Raw genomic sequence first — 19,846 nt, 5'->3', positions numbered from 1 at the left:
ATGACAAGAATGGTGTCTATAGCATTAAATAAGTTACTACCTAAGATGAAAAGTGACGTGGCAAATGAATAAATGAGGAAAGCAAAGGAAACCATGTTTTGCATGAGACATGGTTCTACACAATATCCAAGACATCATGTGAGATAAGTAGCACTAAATTTAAGTATGGAATAATGGTTTTTGCATTGTAAGAGTAGTGTCTAGTACTAGTTTTTTTGATGATGTGGAGCTTATGGAAACTATGTCTAGTGTGTTGGGTTGAGAATGGCCTAAGACCCTTTCAATCAAAAGAATTTAGTAGAAGAATTTTATAGAAATTTTTTCTATTTGATCATTTTATTTAAAGGATTGGAGTTTTCAAATCCTATAAAATTTATCTGCAATGGCTAATTTAATCTAGGTTTTAAAGAAAATTTAGCAAAAGGACTAACCTCTTAGGAAAATTTGTTTGAGTATATCTCTTATCTGATTCCTGTGGCCATTTGAATCAAAAGAATTTAGTAGAAGAATTTTATAGAAATTCTGTAGCGCCCGTTCCGTCGTGGCGCCTAGCGGAAAAACTATCTCTTAAAAACCCTATTTGCGAAATCCGTTTCTTTGCTTATTGTCTAGTGTCCGTGCCATCTCAGATCTCAAATCCCCGATCTATCGTCGAGTTCAATCCCGAATCCAAATCCTTCCCAAATCAAATCCCTCCGCAAAAGTCTATTTTGCCTCCCTCGGGTTCGATGGGCCGAATCCCTCTCGGCCCATCTCCCCCTCCCTCCCCGGCTCTCTCTCTCTCTCTCTCCCCGCTCTGCCCGTGAGCCGCGCCGAGCCCTCCTCCCTCTCCGCTCTCGCTGCCGTTCCCGCCGATGCCGCCCAAATCGCCGCGCCGCCCGCGCGCGTGCGCACCGTGGTGGCCGACCGGCCAGTCGCCGCCGCCGCCAACGCCTGCCGCGCCTGCCCGCGCCTGCCGCCCGTGTTGTCGCTCCGCTCCAAACCGCCCCGCCGTCATCGCCGTCATCATCGACCCGGCCCCCGCCACTCCGCGCGCTAGCCTCCAAGGGACGGAGGCAGAGCTCCTCCTCCCTCTGCCGCGTCGCCCCCATCCCCTCCTCCTTTTCCCAAAGTGGCAAGGGGCAAGCCCCCTTTCTTCCTTCCTTTTTCCTTTTTCTTCCTCTGCCGGCGTCATTCCCCTCCTCCCTGTCGCCGATTTGGCTGCTAGCCAGAGCGCCAGCTCGCTGGCTTGACCGTCCAAAGTCGGTTCCCCTCTCCCAAACCGACATTGTCGCCCATATAAACCCAAGCTTCCCCCCCCTTTCCTTTCCTCTCCCATTCGCCTCCACTCCATTGTCGCCGCCTCCCGTGCTCTGTTCGCTGTCGCCGTTCGCCGTCGCACGTGTCGGAGGAGCCGGCACGAGCGAGGACACGGAAGGGGACTCCGGGCGCTCGCCTTCTTCCTCTTCCCCGGCCCGAGGCCGGAGAGATCACTCCCGTGCCGTCGGCCTCTCGTCACAGCGCCCCGCCTCATCTCGGTAGTGCATTCCCCCGTTCTCCCTCCTCGATCCATCTCCTCCCCTTAGTTTTCGGTAGTAGCATGTGTAGCCTTCCCGTAGCTAGCTGGCGCCGCCCCGATCGTTGCCGCTGCTCGCTGTGTGCTCGCCGCCGTCGCCGCCCGTGCTCCGTAGCGCCCGCTCGTCGCCGGCCTCGCTCGGCGTAGCTCCGCCCAATCCGACGCTAGCAACGGATTCCCGTAGCCGCGTAGATGCTCTCACCGCCGGGAATCGGCCCCTTGTGACCTCATCGCTGTTTCCCCCTTCTCCCGCCGTCGGTTGCCGCCGCCGCAATCCGCCGCCGTCGAGCATCCCCCGGCGAATCCGAGCCATTGGCTCGTCTCCCCTCGTCCTGTGCAACATCCCAGTGTGCTCGCCTTCGCCTGTATCGCCATGGTTCGCTCCGCCGCTCGCCGCTGTCGTCCGCCGTCCGTTTCGACCGGCGTCGTCGTCTACCTCCCGCCGGCCCACGTGGCAGCCACGTAGGCGCCACGTCGGTGCCACCTCGGCCGCGACCGGGTCAAGCAGACCCCGGTCCGCCGCTTCCCTCCGCCCCTGATGGAGCGTGGGGCTCCTCACCGGGAGACCGCGCAGGCCCCCCTTTGCCGGTTCGGCCGGGGGCGCTGAGTAAGGTTCTAAGCCCTCGATATGTGGAATGGTTCGCGAGAGAGCAAATGCACAAGACACGGGCGATCTAGACAGGTTCGGGCCGCTGGGAAGCGTAATACCCTACTCCTGTGTTCTGGTGGATCTGTGTATGAAGAAATTATAAAGAGGTGGAGAGCAAGAGCGTTTGAACTCTAGAGACCCTCTCCCTACTCTTTGTTTTCTATCAGCTATCGTCTTCTCCTTTCTCTCCTTTTTTTTTCTTTCCGGTGGGCAAGGTCCTCCTTTTATATCTCAAGGGGATACCACATGCACCACCTCTCCTAGAAGCTAAGTCATAGCTTGTCTTTGAGTGAGACCCAGCGCCGACACTCGCCTGACACAGGGGATCACCTTGTCAATCCTTCATTAATGGGCAGAGATTTGCAATGGCTGTTGTCCGAATGACCCTTCGATGGGACGGGTCATACCTACCTCCACTCCGCCGGCTGCAGACGCAATGTGGGAGCACAGTTTGTTTGCCGATGACGTGACCGGTGTCAGACCAGTCACAGACCGGTCATTCTTGTCCACCATGTGTCAGTTTAGCATGCCGCACGTCTGCCCTTCTTCATACAATTACTTCCTTGTAATGGTTGGGATGAAGCCTGGCATGTATCTGGCCGGGGCTGACGTGCCAACCCCAGGAGTTGGCACGCCGGCTCCGGCTAGGGATAAGTGCCTGGAGGCTCTCATCATTCCGACGGGACGGGGCGAGGCGTGTAACAGGCCACCTGCCACCACCTAACCCGCGATCTGACCGGTCACACGCTGCGCCTGGTCACGGACCGGATAAGCGAGCTCGCTGCGCGGCATTACATGCGGCGTGACGCGCTCATCCAACCCGCAATAAATGCGGTTAGGTGAGCCCCGCTGTGCTCACCTAACCCATATACGTGGTGCCAAACCCACAGGGGGTCGGGGCGCCCCGGCCCTCGGGGCCGAAACGGGAATGGTCCGACCCCTCGGGGAGACAAAGGGAGGGGCGGCCACATCACCCTCGGGCCCGACCCCCCCCCGAGGGGGTCAGGCCACGTGGGTGATCGCGGCTGCCCAAGCCTCTAGTCATGATACTCCCGGTCCCATGTCACCGACAGCCCCCTCGCGCACGCGGTCCACCGCGAGCCGTGAGGCTGCGCGTGGGCCCGCCGCACCGCGTCCTCCACGAACCGCGCGCATGCGCCGCGCCTCCCTCCCCAAACCCTAGCATGCCCCACGTGCACCTCGCTCACGGTGAGCCGAGTCGCCGACAAGCGGGTCCCACCCGGGACCACGCGGGATGGACCCGGCCCACCGGCTCTCTCTCTCCCCTCCCCGCCCCCGCGCGCGCTTTGGGCCGCCTTCTTGGGCCGACCGGCCCATTAAGCTCGGCCGAGCCGCCCCATTCTCTCGGGCCGCGCCCTAGCCGCCCGAGGAAAGTCTAATTTCCCTGCCTCCTTCTTTTCTTTTCTTTTCTTTTTCAAAAAGGATTTAAATAAATCCTTTTCCTTTAGACCAAAAATCCAATAATCTTAGAAATTCAATATCTTCCCAACCGTAAGTCCGATTGACTCCGTTCAACTTCCAAAATTCTCAAATCTCGAGATCTATCTAATGGCACGCTTAGAGGTCAATAATAGGGCTTTATTTTCGCCGTTTGCTGAGTTGTCCCGTTTCGCGTGTAGTTTCGGAGCCCGAAGACCCGCAGTGCGAGGATTTCGAGGATCAAGCTCAAGATCTCGAGCAAGGCAAGCCACATTTGAACATCTTGAGCCTATATTTGAACTTAATTATGTTGCTTGAAAAATATTATGCATTGATAGGATCGCACTTAATCTGCTTGTCCCGTCTGCAAGGCAGATTGGCGGACCTACCTAATTTGTTGCATTTGACCCTTCCATTGTAATTGTTATACCATGTTCCCTTGTACCCACCTAGTTGCGCCTCGGTAATCGTGCACTCTGCACGGGTATCGACGGTCGCCTTCAAACTTAAAATCTGAGAAACATCTTGGGTAAAACTTGGGTTTTACAAAAGACTTGGAAAACCCGACACCTGGGTCGGTGCTTGCGAACTAAATGAATTTCCAAAACCGCGGACCGAGGAACGTACCGGGTGTACGGTTTCCCGCTCTTGCACTTAAGGACCGTTTCCTTGGAATTTCATCCGAATATAAGACAAGTACGACCACATGGGTGGAATGGGACACCTCTGGCTGAGTAACTAGCTTATCGGGGGAGCCATGATGCTAAGAGACATGTGGATTCGCCGGGGTGGTGTCGGGGAGGACCCCTTGGCTTCCTGGCACAGTATGGTCTGGGACCTAATCTGGTGTTGGTCTGGGACCCCTCTCGTTGGCATATGGTGAACCTGTGTCGGCTTTTGAAATTCTTTGTCATGAAAGCCTTAAGGTCTCTAGTCGTGGCCGTTCTGCACGGGCTGGATGATCCGGGTTAGTAATGTCGTGTGGGTAAAGTGTGCCCCCTCTGCAGAGGTTATTAAAACTGTTCGAGCAGCCGTGCCCACGGTCATGGGCGGATGTGAGGTGATTCCTAGCATAGTTTTGTTTGACTACTGCCTTGTGAAATTTGCTGTTGTGGAATGGGTTTGATGTTTGGAAAATCTGCGGCTGATGGGATCAGCCAGGCCCGGGTGGCCGTTTGAAAGCTGTTGGCCGGGTGCCAATCTTGATCAATTCAAAAGACTGAAACATTGCACATACTCCGACCGGACGAGACGCACTGTCTCATCCGTGTCGTTTGAGAAGCACTCCCTTAGTTGTTTCAAAAAAGAGTTTAAATAAAATCAATCGCAAAAACAACGGCCTTTCTTTGAAGCCTGCATTAAACACTTATTTCCCATGGCTTGCTGAGTACTCCTGTACTCACCCTTGCTGAAGAAGATGAAGCGGATCCCGCTGACGAGGAGTTCTTCCAGGAGCAAGCCGGCTACGATGAGTTTTAGGGTTTCGGCCTAGTTCCCAAGTCGCGCCTGTGATGTTTGGTCCAAGTCTTGGCTTCCGCTTCCCTTTTGTGAGCTCGGGATCTGTCCGCGGCCCAACATGACTGTACTCCTACTCTATAATAAAGAGACCTCTGTTGCTGTGATATTCTGTCTTCCTGTGATACCAGCACTGTTTCCTGGGACTGGTATCGATTAACAGGTTAATTTGGAGCGTCACGGGCTAGTTCCGGTCGGGACTAGTTCGGGGCGTGACATTTTTTATATTTGGTCATTTGATTTAAAGGAATGAAGTTTTCTAAATTCTATAAAATTTATCTGTAATAGCTTATTGAACGTAAGTTTTAAAGAAAATTTACCAAGAGAACCAACCTCTTGAAAAAATTTCTTTGAGTATATCTCTCATCTGATTCTTGTGTTTTTTTTTCGGTCCAATCTGATGATTTTTTCCGTGTTTTACAATTATCTGTTTTACACTTTGTTTTTTCTATTTCTATTTTTTTTCATTCCTACCTAAGCTTCGGACCATTTACTGCTTCCCCCTGCGTCGCTGCAGTAGTTTCCGTGCCCCCGCCACCACCAGCCGCTCGGTCGATTCGATCCACCGTCCGTGACGCCGCGTGCAGTACCCGTGGCTATTGCTGCTGCATGCTACTACTACGAGGAGAGAGTACAAAATGTACCACTAGCACTGTGGATGATGGCAACGGTGGCTGGCGTAACTAGGAGATCCACAGCTTCCGTAGCAGCAGCAGCAGCACCGTACTGCCCTGCAGAGTTAAGTCTGCGTAGACGTCACCGACGTTTTCATTTTTTCTGGAGAACTTTTCCATGTTTTACACATACAGCCCACCGGCGTACAGGACCATGACTTCACCGCGATTTCACCCCGTGCTGTTGTCATGTTGTCATTGAACCATGTGTTCTCTGGAAACACACAGGCCGGATAGCTCACGACATCTCTCCAGAAGGAGCGATGCACACGAACTCCGATCCTCATCAGAAGAAACAAAACCAAGCGGTCCTGAACGAAAAGAAGAAGAAAATAATTCCCCCGGGCGCTATACACGAAACCTATGACAACGCCGGCACGGGCGGCGTTTTTCCACTATTATTTTCGACCAGCTAATGGCGTCATTTCCACTCACTAACCCTCCGACTCCGACCCCAAGAATCTAAGACCACTAGGGACTAAAACTATGACGTCGGATATTTATATACTAATTAAAAATATTAAACGTAAACTAACGATAAAACCTATTTCATAACTCTAGACTAATTTACGAGATGGATTTATTAAACCTAATTAATTCATGATTAGTCTATATGATGTTAGAGTAAACCTATGCTAATTATAGATTAATTAAGCTTAAAAAATTTATCTAACGAATTAGCTCTCATTTATCAATTAGTTTTGTAATTAGTCTATATTTAATATTTTGAATTAGCGTTAAACATCCGATGTTATAGTGACTACAGTTTAGTGCTTAATCCAAACACCACCTAGTTCCCCTCTAGTTCGGCCAACAAAATACTTGTATAATAATCTATCCCTGCCTGCCCATTCATCCACTCTCAATAATCAATCATTTCTTTTTCTTAGTTAGCAGTGGAGTGCTAATCTGTGTCGGACTCCATAATCTCTAGCACACACCGGTTAATTATTCTGTCCTCCTCCTCCGATTACCGATCTCTCCCATCGATTCGGTCTCCTTACTACTCGATCTCCTCCACGTCTCTCGCGATATCCCCTGCGTTCGTGGAGAGCATGTACGCAGGCTCACGCACGCACGCACGCGTGGTGGGTGGGCGGCGACGTACGATAATACTATTCCCGATCCGTCCCACCCCTCGGGGGGGAAAAGGAAACCGCACGGAGAAATCCAAGCATTTCCACCCCGCGCGGCAAACTACCTGGCGCGCGCTAGCTATTCCTTTCTTGGGCTCTCGCGGTCGCGGTCGCGCACGGGAGGGGGAGAAGCAGCCGTGCGGGCGGCGGAGTGGGATGGAGTATGGTGCGCGTCGCCAGCGTACATCGCGGGATGCGATGCGACCCGTTCAGATCGATTCACCCGTTCCCTCTCGAGTCTCGACAGAGTTGTGCTTAGGTTTGGACCGAGCGGCCGCGGTGCAGGGTGTGCAGCGGCGGCGGCGGGGGCGGGCCGAGTCGCGCCACGGAAGTGTAACGTGCACGTACGGTCGCTGTCACGCAGATTTGTGGAGTAGTAAAGCTAGTGGGAAATTGGGAAAAACGGTTAGGAGGAGTGAGATGGTTGCTTATTTGGCAAGATGAAGCGCCGTGCGGCTAAGCTGCTAGCGTGCGATCGGCAATGGTATTGAGGCTAAAAATAGTGATACTGTGATATGTATAGAACTGATTTATGTATAGAATTGCCTGTTATATGCTGACTGTAACTAATTCATCTTACAATGTGTCTCTGCTAATTGTAATTCGGAATGGCTTAAAAAAACATTGGACGGTTTTTTCTGCTCAAAACTTTTGAATTTTCTGATCCTCTGATCGCCTCGAGATTTGCACAGGATGGGAAAAATTACACACGCATGCTGAAGCCAAGAGTCGAATTACAGGATGGCTGAATGCTTGCTTGCTAATCGTCCACACCATTTGTTTTATCCAATTATATTTGTGCATATATAAGTTAAGTTGTAACTATATTATAGATACAATGTAATTATACCCCAATTATAATATAGTTATAATTAAAACATTCATTAAAAAATGTTGAATGTTTTATAGATACTCCCATTATATTTATGGAAAAGAAAAAAAAAGGCAAGGCAGGCAAAATGATATAGTAGTTCAAAAGCGAACATGTGTGTGGAGATGCACTTAAACCCCCTAGTGGGTTTTGGTGATTAATGACAAGGTGGTTAAAGGGGACTAACGTGTTTATCAAGTTTATTCACAGGAGTTTAGTCCCAAAGCGAGTTGTGATGGCTAAGAATGCAAGGAGACCCCCCAATTCGAATGTTCCTAAGTGCAAAAATCATCGAAGGTGATTAGACTAGGTTTTTCACTTTCGAAATTGAGTTTAGGAAAAACCGTACTATTAAGAGGGGTTTCAAGTGTGGTTCTAGGGTATACAAAGTGCTCTTAGTCTTATCCATGAGTCAAAAGATTTTTGGAATCATTTTTGAAAAATGTTTTTCTCCCCGGGACAGAGAGGGCTACCCGGAGGTTCTGGCCGGAACTTCCGGGCACCGTTTATTTGCAAAAATTTCCTAAGTGCTGCCCGGAAGTTCCTGGCACTTTTATCCGGAACCTCCTAGCAGGTTTCCAGTTCAAACTTGTGAGTAACAGCTAGATGGCGTCACCTAGCCGTTATATATATGGATTTCATCCCCAGGTCACCTTTTGGCGATTCCACTTCTGTTCATTCATGTTCTAGGGTTTTCTAGCCACCCCCAAGCTTCATTTGCTTCCTCCACTCAAATCTAGAGCATATCTTGTGAGATTATGAGATTAGATGAGAGTGTAGGAGTGTTTTGGAGATGGCTTGAAGATTAGGTTTGATTGAGCACTTTGGATATCTTGTGGGCTGTCACTTGGGCTTATTACTTTTGGAGATCTTCTCCTAGACGGTTAGGTGTTGCCCGTGAGCTTCCAAAGATCTTGTGGATGTCCCGGGAAAGTTTGGGAAGGTTTTCCTCACCTCCACAAGGAAACAAGGTAAGTGAGTAAAGATTCTTGTGCTGAGTTTTCAGAGGTTGTCCTAGGTAGAGCAACTTGCACTTGTGGTCTTTTCTAGAAGAAATTTTGAGTTGGATCTTGGTGGTCACTCAATTCTAGAAAATGACCTAGAAGTGTTGAGTTGAAGGCTGTGGACCTCTTCTGGGATCTTTTCATAAGTGAGGCAAGGGGTTAATCGAGACCCGGCTCTTTGGAGCACCTCAACGGAGAGTAGGATTCGTGTAATCCGAACTTCGGGAAAAAAATCGTCTTTGTCTCTCTTGTGTATGATCTTTGTATGAATCTGCTGATATTCTGCGATCTTCATCTTGTTCCTCTGTGTGCCTAAACTTCCCTTGCTAGGACATGTTTTTCATCTCAGTTTTAATTTATCTCAGCTGCCCGGAAGTTCCTGGCTCAATAACTCCAGAAGTTTCGGGCTACTCATCCTGCCCGGAAGTTCCGGTGTTCATCACCAGGAGGTTTCGGGCCCTGTTAATTTAACCGCTGTAATTGTTGAGAAAATTTCAGGAAAGCCTATTCACCCCCCCTCTAGGCTACATCTCTACACGTTCAGTGTGAAGTGGACATAGCTCTCAACTGGTTAGATTAATTGTGGTGGAACCTACCCATCAGGTTAAATACTAGGCTTGACAGGGGTGCTCATATTTACAATTAATTATTCCAACAGTGGTTGGTGACATACCGTCAATAGCTAGGCGTCTGTGATGATTTTATCAATCTTAAGATTAAGATACATGTGTTTATGCTCATAAGGATAAGTGTCCGTGTATTATGAGCGTCTGCGTCTGTACTTTTTAAAGAAAAAAAGACGAATATATATCAAACAGAGGAAGTAGTAATCGTATTTACAAATGTACTAGGTCAGACGGTAAGCACTTAATTTAGAATCTCCAAGACAATATAACTCTCTGTGTTGCAGATCATGTCATTACGGATCTCAAGTGGTTGTGAAGATACCACCATTCAGGAAAGCTCATTTATTGTATTCTAACCCATTATTAGCATTTGATTGTATAAGTTGATCGGGCAAGCTCGCAAGGCGCCTATGGTTAGTTTTCCAACGGGTTCATTCTAATTTAAGATGAACAAACCTACTGTATATCCAAGCTTACCAAATAATAAGGTTGCCAGCAGATGCTAAGATGACGTGCAATTTGTTATAAAACCATTTAGCCATGTATAGTGTGTTACAAGAATAAATATTTAGGGGTGACATGAACTATTCTGTTGATTTGTTGTCACTTACCACATTGAAGATTTTTGAGCAACTTGCCACCAAGCGACATGATCATCTAGATAAAACAAATTGTATGCTCATTAGGACTCAAAATATTCCAATCCATTAGAAACTGTGGTTCTTAATCAAATGTTTTAATGTACTCTTTCTTGAAACATCTATTTAACCATCTAAGTATTATATATGTCGTAAGTAGTATTTATAGCTATTGAGTTATCATAACATCTAGTTAGGAGTACATAACATGGTCATCTAAAACTTGACGCTTTGTGAATAATGGCATTACTATAGCCGTGTAGGTATCATTTATAAAAAAAAATTCCAAAACAACAAGAAAATCATGTCACAAAAGACATTCTATATATTCACGTATTAGACAAGTTGTATAGATACAATTAATAGCCCATAAGACATATCACAACTCTTACTCGTTTGTGAATACTGATGTCAGTTGGTGTAACCCGTTACCACATCTCAAAACTATAATGGCACTATAAGTTCAGAGACATATCATTACTATGCTACTATAAGAAAAATAAATGTTGAGCCCAGTACAAAAATAATTCCGCAATGAAACATGAGCCCCAACGCCACAAGGTTTCTCATAACACATTGGCAGTACCCCCATTTTGAACACATGCGGCATACTACTACGATCGATTTTGACCGCCAGTGTGTGCGCCAATAGTGCGGATTAGCTGCTGACAGCCCAGAAGAAGGTACTGAAGAAAAGAGGGGATCAGTGGGAGAATCGCGATTAGCACCCGCGGGCGGGCGCGCACATAATTAGTACAGTAGCAGTGAGCGTCATCAAATTCGCCCCCGTTTCCCTTTGTCCTCCATGTGATTCCTCCCGACCGAGCCCGGCCTTGTCCCTTCTCCTCCTCATTCATTTTCCTCTTCTTCTTCTTCCCACCTCCCCTCCTCAACTCTCCCCCTTCTCCTGCACCTCTGATCGTGACGAGCCATTACTACTACTAGCTCGATTGCTCGAATCCCTCCTCCCCCACTCCTCCGCCATTCACCCGCCTAGCCTCGCGCGCACTCGCGGTGTATATATCTATCCGGCAGCTCGATTTGTGGCCTTGCCGGTGAGGTTTGTGAGCTGTGGGCGGCGTAGCATGCGGCGGTGAGAGATAGAGAGCGAGAGAGAGAGGATGCAGCAGGCGTCGTCGCATCAGCATCACTATCAGCACAGCGCCAAGCCTCCCGTGTCGCGGAGCTCGTCGTGGATCCGGAGGTCCCCGCCGCCGTCGCCGCCGCACAAGAAGCTGTGGGGAGGCGGCGGCGGCGGCGGCGGTGGGAGGAGCAGGTATGTGTGCCGCATCGTGCCGCTGCTCGTGCTCACCGTGTACAGCATCTTCACCGTCGTCCGCATCCCCAGCTCCTCCCTCGTCGTCTCCACCGCCGATTCAGGTACTCCCCCACCCACCGCCGCCGCCGCGCCCGCCGTCGGCTTCTGGGTTGATTGCTTCGCCCCCCCCCCCCAACCGATTTCGGTGTCCTTTAATGGCGGTGATTCTTGTGCTTCGCAGAGCGCGTGGAGCGGCGGGAGGATGTGGAGGCGTTCAAGACGCACCTGCCGTCCAACCAGAACAACCTGGAGGCTCGCGAGGAGACTCGCTCTCCGGCGTCGCTCCCCTGCTCGGCGCTCATCAACGGTGAGGAGAGGAGCTAATCGCTTTTGCTCAGCTGGATTGATTGCTGCTGATTCATTGGCGGTTTGGGGATGGTGTGCTAATCGGGTGGTGCGCAGGTGAGGCGGGCGGCGGGCAGGCGGCGGCGGAGAGCGCGCTGTGCTGCGACCGGAGCCACTACCGGAGCGACGTGTGCTACCTCCGCGGCGACGTGCGCACGGACCCGTCCACCTCGTCGGTGCTCCTGTACAACGCCCCCCGCGGCAGCGCGCCGGAGAAGGTGCGGCCGTACACCCGCAAGTTCGAGGGCAGCATCATGAGCACCATCGACGAGGTCACCATCGTGCCGGTGGTCGACGCCGGCAGCGGCAGCAACGGCACCACCGCCGGCGACACCGGCAAGGACAGCCTGCGGCGGCGGTGCGACGTGCGGCACCCGCCGGGCGTGCCGGCGGTGGTGTTCTCGACGGGCGGGTACACCGGGAACGTGTACCATGAGTTCAGCGACGGGCTGATCCCGCTGTTCATCACGGCGCAGCGGTTCGCCGGCGAGGTGGTGTTCGTCGTCCTCGAGTACCACTACTGGTGGCTGGGCCGCTACGGCGCCGTCCTCGAGCGCCTCACCAACTACAAGGTGGTCGACTTCCGCTACGACCGCCGCGTCCACTGCTTCTCCGAGATGATCGTCGGCCTCCGCATCCACGGCGAGCTCGTCGTCGACCCCAAGCTCATGCCCAACGGTACGCCCTCCCCCCCCCCCCCAAATCCCCACCCTTCGCAATTCCATTTCCACATTCGTTGAATCGCTTTGCTGTTGCGACGTCCATTTGGTTCTTGGTTCGTTAGGATTGTCCCCCACCACAATTCCAATTTCATCCCACGATTCCGGTTACTAGTAGTTTTTCCGTTAGAATTTCGGGATCCACCTGTGGTGGTGGTTGATGCAGCAGCAAGCTTGCTTGAGAAGAGGGGGAGTAGCGTAGCGATGGCGATGCGGTGAAAAGGCGTGCGAGAATGAATTCACGCTGATCTCCTCTCTCGCCGTGATCGAGAATTCGAGATCCGTGCTAATGCTGGTCGGAGAAATCATTCGTTCCTACGCATCGAGGCATCGTGCTCGCCTATACTACTAGTTACTGCTACAGTTAATTTACTCCCCGTTTTGTCGTGGCAGGGGCTAATTAATTTGCAGCGATCAGTTAATTTGCCTTACCATTTCGTTTTTTTTTTACCCCTACAAGTAGGTAGTACAGTTTGCTGTTACGGCTAGTAGGTTCGCAGAGCAGCGTGGTACAGTGGATTGCACGCGCCGCCATCCTTCCTGTGCCGGTGCGTTTCGTCATCCGCCGCGCGCGCGCGCGTGCCCGGCGTCTCGCCGGTATTAAAACGGCATTGGCAGTGTGGGCTTTGTCACCTGTGCGTGTGCGGCGAGTGGGTGGTTTGGTTGGGGGAGAAAAAGAAAGCGGAGGAGGAGCTAGCGATGGTGGGTTGGGTTGGGTTTGTGTCTGCTAGGGGAATCTTGCGGCGATCATGAGGCGCGGGCGAGATAATGGCGCAGATTATAATACGCCGCGGTGGATGGATGGACGGATGGGTGAGCGAGTGGATTGGCAAGAAAAGATGGCTTTTGCAAAAGCGCTGCGGGGAAAAGCGGGTTTGTTCCTCACAAATGCGGGGGTGCGAGACGGACGCCGGTGGTCGCATCGGCCAGCCAATCGGCGCCTCCACCACCGCTGCTCAACGTGCTCGTGTCCCCCGCCGTTTTTGTGCTTGCTCGGAAATTAGGGCCTCCTTGGGAACAAAATGATTTTTGCCCGTTTCCTTATAAACCAAAGCCAGAATTTATAATTTGGAACTTAATTGTCTTGTTTAGTTCCAAACTTTCAACTTTTCCATCATATCAAAACTTTCACACACTCACAAACTTTCAACTTTTTCGTCACATTGTTCCAATTTCAACCAAACTTCTAATTTTAGCGTGAACTAAACACAGCAGAGTTGATTTGGTTCGTTTATTTTTGATTCGTTTCCTTACCAATTCTGCTCATCAAGCAGTAATGTGTATCACCACCTTGGTTTAGTTGATGGTGTTAGAAGAGTACCTTGATTTGAATTTTGAAAATGGCTATGCTAATCGGAATGAGGGAGAAGTTGAATCTCAATTAAGTAGTCCAACTGAGATTTGAAATACTTTATGTCAGATTTGGGCATCGTTTATTTATGGGGGTAGGAAACGCAAGAGGGGCTCCACAGCAGCAGTGTACCTACCTCCATCCACTCCACGTCCAGCTTCACAAACATAGAGTTGGTTGCACAGTCCAATTAATCTGGCCGACCCGAGTTATTATAGTGTGTTCTTCCATTTATAGCCCAATGAAATCCATGTACCGCACCTAATAAATAAAGAATATAAGATAATCCCAGCCACTGTTACTGTAGCAGATCTTGGGCTCGCCGCAGTAAACTACAGTGTCCCCCCGGCATTGTAAATCACACCATTTACAGCACGTTACTCCTGCAGAGGCGAGATTAGTATATTGGTTAAGCCTGGGTTAGCAAGAATAGAACCGGAGATGCTGCATCTGCATGTGCATGGAATTGTTTTGATCGACCAAGCATGTAGGGGCGAGCCGTGTCTGTGTTCAGAGAATCGGCTTGCCTCCGCTACATGTCGGAGGCAAGCCGTACTTCCTAAAATCTCAGAAAATTACAACTGGGTCCCCTCCCTAGGCGCGTGTGGTTTTTGTTAATCAAAGTGAGGATTAAGATATAGAAATGGACAGGGCATTCGTTAATCGTGATGCGCTGTGTTGATGTTACACAGTTTAATTTGTTTAAAACTACAGTACGTCCTTATGTTGCCCCTTCTTTGAATAGCTGTCCAGGGTTAGGATCCCCAGTCTTTTATATGCTTGTCTGTCAGTTGTAGTGAAGCTACACAGTCCATAGCATGAGAGCCCGGTACAGCAACGGCATCTCTTTCTTTTTCTCCATCACTTTTTGATTGGAACTCACTAGAATCCTTGCCTTCAATTTGCTGCTCCTAAGCCCTGTGCTAGTGTGCTACAGCCTCATGAAGATAGAGTAGCCATTAATTCGAAATTTTCGTTTTTTAGTAGTACAAGATTGCACGCAACATCTAGCTGAAGAGCACGGAAATGATATGCATATAGTCTCCTGCATTTTGTGTCCATAAGTCGTATATCTGATTATGATGGATAATAATATCTTTGCTAGGAAACCAGTGGACAATCGTATAGCGAACACTTTTTAAGTATGAAAACCAACGTTTGTCCATGCCTAACAATGGCTCTAGTTGCGTGGGAATCCACAGCATATATTCTCCATCATAAATTTCTGCTCTTTTTTCTTTCATAAAACAATAGAGAAGAGGAGCCTTTCATAAAGTGATAAGGAGATATGTCAAAAACTTTGGGCTTGACTGGGACATGTAGGGACTCGGAGGCGCCGGCCCTTTGCTGGTGTGGCTCTCTCTCTCTCTCTGTAGTCTGTAACGACCATGCATATAGAATGCCGTGGTGTCCTAATCATCTGAGTGGGATTAGTTGTTGTTTGGAGTACCAGCAATTCATTCGAGGTGATGCTATGTAGTACTAGTTGCTCGGAGAGATGGGCATCACCCCGGCTGGTAACACATTACTGTCAAGAGTGGCATCAAACAGGCCTCTATTTCTACGTGCCTGCTGCGATGTGTTTCGATCGCTTCTGCTGAGCTTGGCATGGAGGGGATGGTGACCTATATATCTTGCTGGGACCATATGCCACGCTCTGATGCAAGGAGAGAGAGGTGTGTAGTAGAGAGAGAGAATTTGGGCGGTTAGCTAACCAAAAACCGCCACAAAGGCAAACGGCCTCCGGATGCATCATCCTTTGTTTCGCCCATCAGCGTTGGGTATGTGATGATGCATCTGGTCCGTGGGATGACGTTTTGTGTAGGACAGGTCACGTTGGTGTGTGGACCTTGTTTAAGGTAGCTAGCTGCTCGTGTAATGTAATGGCATGCCTTTTGTTGATCTCGCTGATGCGTGGGCCCCCGGTCACTTTTCTTGAGCCCCTTGAGGTCCAGTAGTTTTGACTTTTGAACCTCTATAAAAGTACTAGAGTGTAAAAATCTCGTCTTAACTCTTAAAATTATTTGTGATCGCGTCGACTTATTAAAAAATGTCTTCCAAACAATAGTGCACAGCTTGCATGGTAGAAAGAACGTCTGGTTTTCTGGATTGTACTGTGCTATTCTGTCTCGGGATGCCGTCTACTGTGACACTTGCTCGTGTCACATACTCACATGCCGTAGACTGGTGTATTTTACTAGCGCAAGATACCCGTATCTAGAACTGTAGCAGCAGATGTCACGTGAGTTTTCAGGAGTGCACAGTGATACTGTGATAGTAGTATTATGGACTAGTGGCAAATGGATTTGCATATCCCCTAGTAACAGTAAAGTTAAAACGATGGTACACTAGGCAATATCTGATTTGGTGGTGGGGGTTTACCATGTGTAGTTATATGGAATTAGTCAATAGGATGCATAGGATCGTGCACTCAGATTATTTTGAGCTTGAAAAATTCAACCTTTGATACTAATCTCAGAGATATATAAAAAAACGAAATACACCACAAGCTATAGTCACAACACAAGGCAAAGCTGGCTAAAGTAGCGCACATAGTTGAATTGATAAAGTCCATGTGATCTGAAGTAAAAATCGAGTCGATTTAATAACTGGGAACCCCAAAGCAAAGGTTCGTGATTGACCTAAGGGTTGGAACTCTTTAATGAAAGGAGAGCTGAGAGCCTGAGAGCTTGTGATTACCACTGAAAGGTCATTGGACTACCAAAAGAAAAGCCCTCAAAAGGAAAATTTAAAAGCTCTAAGAAAAGAAGGGAAAAGAAGACATGATCATTGATCAGAGGGTTGAGCTGAGTGAGTAGTAATGATAATAATGGGTTTAAAGCAGGTGCAAAGTTATGGCCAGGGTGTCGGTGGGTTTGAGTCGGTACAGTTTGGTGGACACATTTTAGGGTATAAAAATGATTGCACAGTTTTTTTTTTTAGATAATGGATTGCACAGTTTATATCCGTAGGTTTTCTGTTTGGATCTCAATGTTTCCCTTTCGCTTGCTTAATTAGTGTTAGCCTGATATGCATTGATAACCATGAAGGTATCAAAGTACTAGTATGAGGTAAGTCCCATTAGTCTTTTCCACGTTGATATTCAGCTGGTTGCCGAATCTTCATTGCTCGCGAGATTCATGCTAGTGCTATTCTTAGGCACATGATTGGTCGGCCATTGGTGCATACTGAAAATGAAATAGTACAAACTAGTCGAGACAGTAAAACACATTTGGTTGGTTTGTAGTGTGCTGAGTGAATTACTACCATCCTAGAAAGAAACTAGAGTTGACATAAAAAGAAAAAAAACAATGTACTTAGGTATATTTATCAGATTTTTTTTATGCTCCTCCTGAACTTTAAGGTTCGTTACAAGTCCCAGCCTTCAAGAATTGGACAGAAACATTTGAGGGGAGCAGGAAGGTCTTTAGGAATTGTGTACAAAGACTACGATCGTAGTACACCAAACCACTAAAGTATACCAGTAACCAGCCTAGCTACCACCAGATCAGTTTCCATGGCCGGAGAGGCTGCGATGTGAAGCAACTTTGATCAAGCTGTCACGCCCAGATCTAGCCTGGTCAGGCGGTACAATGTGATGTACAGTGCAATGGAGCAGAGAAAGCCCTGGAGAGCAGTTGGATCAAGTGCCATGGACCCAGCCATCGTCGTGCAGGTTGGTGGTAGCTTTAGGTTCACGATGGTTGTTGGTCGTCGCCGGAGGCTAGCTAGCTGAGCTAGCCGGGCACGCACGCAAAGGCGTGGCTAGCGTGGAGCTTGCTGGCTGGCTGGCTGGCCAAGTGAGAGAGCGAGTAGTAGCTAGCTGCTGCACCCCGTTTGTTTGTCCTCGTTTGGGTAAAGCCATCGAGTGATCACTGATCAGTTTGGTCAATATGGGTGGGAAGAGCAGACGCCATTGACGGGACCATTCCGCAGTTGCGCCGCTGGATCGCCGGACCGTCGTTGGATGCTGTTTTCCACAGGCGACCAACCGATGATTGGTGTTTGGAGACACTCGTAAAACTGCTTTCGTACTACACAGGATAGCTGTACAAGGAATAGTGAGGCTCAGAATTCTGGACTGAAATTTTAGAAATTTCGGGTTTACCAATGGGTTCTAGGAGGATGTGATTCTAGATGAAAATTTCGAATCTTTGTGAACTTATTAGATTAGCAAAAAAAAAACATTCTAAAAATTTAAATTCAATATTTTTCTGAATTTTCTGAAGCTTTTGAAATTTCGGTTCCCTGAAATGCGCATGTGCATGTCATATATTACTGGAATGGATCAACTGAAAATGTGAAATTGTATCATGCGATTACTCAGAATTATGCAAAAACTATGCAATTAATCTTGTTTGGAGTATATTGATGGTACAGTAAAAACTATGCAAAAAACTCAAAATGTTGTACTTGCACGTGGTTTCAGGCAAGGGCATCCAGGACTTCCAGGCGCTGCTCCACCAGGGGTACAGCCGGACGCCGTCGGCGACCGCCGCGGCGGCGGCGGCGCAGCCGCCGGTGCCACTCGCGCTCGCGGCGCCACCGTCGCGGCCGTGCCTCCGGCCGGACGACCACGCGAAGGTCGCCAAGCCGAAGCTGGTCATCTTCATCCGGAAGCAGAACCGCGTCCTCCTCAACCTGCCCCACATCGTCACCGCCTGCCGCCGCGCCGGGTTCGCGCCGCACGTCATGAACCTGCGCCGCCAGACCCCTCTGCCCGCCATCCACGCCGCGCTCTCCTCCGCCGACGCCATGGTCGCCGTGCACGGCGCCGCGGTGACGCACTTCCTCTTCATGCGGCCCGGGTCGGTGCTCCTCCAGATCGTGCCCGTGGGGCTCGACTGGGCCGCCGACGCGTTCTACGGCAAGCCGGCGCAGCAGCTCGGCCTCGGGTACCTCGAGTACAAGGTGGCGCCCGAGGAGAGCTCGCTCGCCGCCGAGTACGGCGTCAACAGCACCGTCGTGCGCGACCCCTCCGTGATCAGCAGCCGCGGGTGGTGGGAGATGAAGAAGGTGTACATGGACCGGCAGAACGTCACTGTGAACATCAAAAGGTTCGGCGAGCTGCTCCGGTCGGCGAGGCTGCACCTCAAGAACGCCACCGCCTGCGGCAAGGCCGCCTCGGCGGCGACGACGACCGCGGCGAGGTAGGGGTGGCTGGCTAAACCAAGCTCTCCGTCAATTAGGTGTTAATTAATCAACCAATCAATCAATCACAGCTGTTAATTTGCCCATGTTTTTTTCTCGGTTTATTTTTTTTTTCATTTCATTTTTCTGCTCGTTTTTGGTTGGGGGGTTTGGGAGGAGTATAATTAAGAAGGGTAAAGAAAGGGAGATCCTGTAAATAGAATTGGATTTATTGGTAGGGATCGCCTCCGTGCACAGTGCATTCGTTTTCAGTTCGGTGTTGTTACTAGGAGGGAGAAGAATAATTTATGGTTAGGGGTTCTCATAAATCATCTTCTTTTGTTAGTCTATACTACTAGTTGCAAGAGCTTTTTTCCTTCTTTCTTCTTTCTTTCATTCTTTGGGGTGTCCTGATGTAAGAACAACATTCTGTAACAAAGTGCAATAGAATCCAGACTCTCTTTACAGATCATATATGAACTGTCAGTTTGGCGTTTCTTGTGTGATTACAGTGCAACTAGTTGGAGTTAAAAATGATCACTCCAAAGCCTGAAGGAGAAGTACTCCAGTACAGTGCAGCGCACACATTGTGATGCAGAAAGTGTCAAAAGTGACCAGGGAAAAGTAAAGGCGCGAGAGGGAGGCCCACTTGGAGACAGGACGTTTATTTTGTCCATTTCCGTGTTTTACCGTCGCGGATACCGAGGCGCGAGCAGCACGTGGCGGCCGCGGCTTGTCTTTGGCTCGGACAGCGTGGCTGCTGCGTGCTCCGTGCAGCTGACAGGTGTAGGAGTAGTAGAGGAGAGGGTGTGCGAGTTGAGTGGGGACGTGAACGGCAAGATGGCGCGGTTTACCACGGAATCTGACGATAAATC

At 49.5% G+C, this 19,846-nt stretch overlaps 1 protein-coding gene across 1 annotated transcript; it reads left to right on the top strand.

The window, feature by feature from the left end:
• Positions 1-10,890: 10,890 nt before the first annotated feature.
• On the top strand, positions 10,891-19,443 carry LOC4338684 (xylan glycosyltransferase MUCI21). The gene is made up of 4 exons (XM_015784912.3): positions 10,891-11,488; positions 11,608-11,733; positions 11,829-12,449; positions 18,271-19,443. Exons 1-4 carry the CDS (start codon positions 11,230-11,232, stop codon positions 18,993-18,995), a joined length of 1,731 nt encoding a protein of 576 aa, XP_015640398.1. The 5' UTR covers positions 10,891-11,229; the 3' UTR covers positions 18,996-19,443.
• Positions 19,444-19,846: the final 403 nt, after the last annotated feature.

Source organism: Oryza sativa, chromosome 5 (genome assembly GCF_034140825.1).
Source record: "Oryza sativa Japonica Group chromosome 5, ASM3414082v1".
NCBI lineage: Eukaryota > Viridiplantae > Streptophyta > Magnoliopsida > Poales > Poaceae > Oryza > Oryza sativa.
This window is presented reverse-complemented; position numbering and strand designations above follow the sequence as displayed.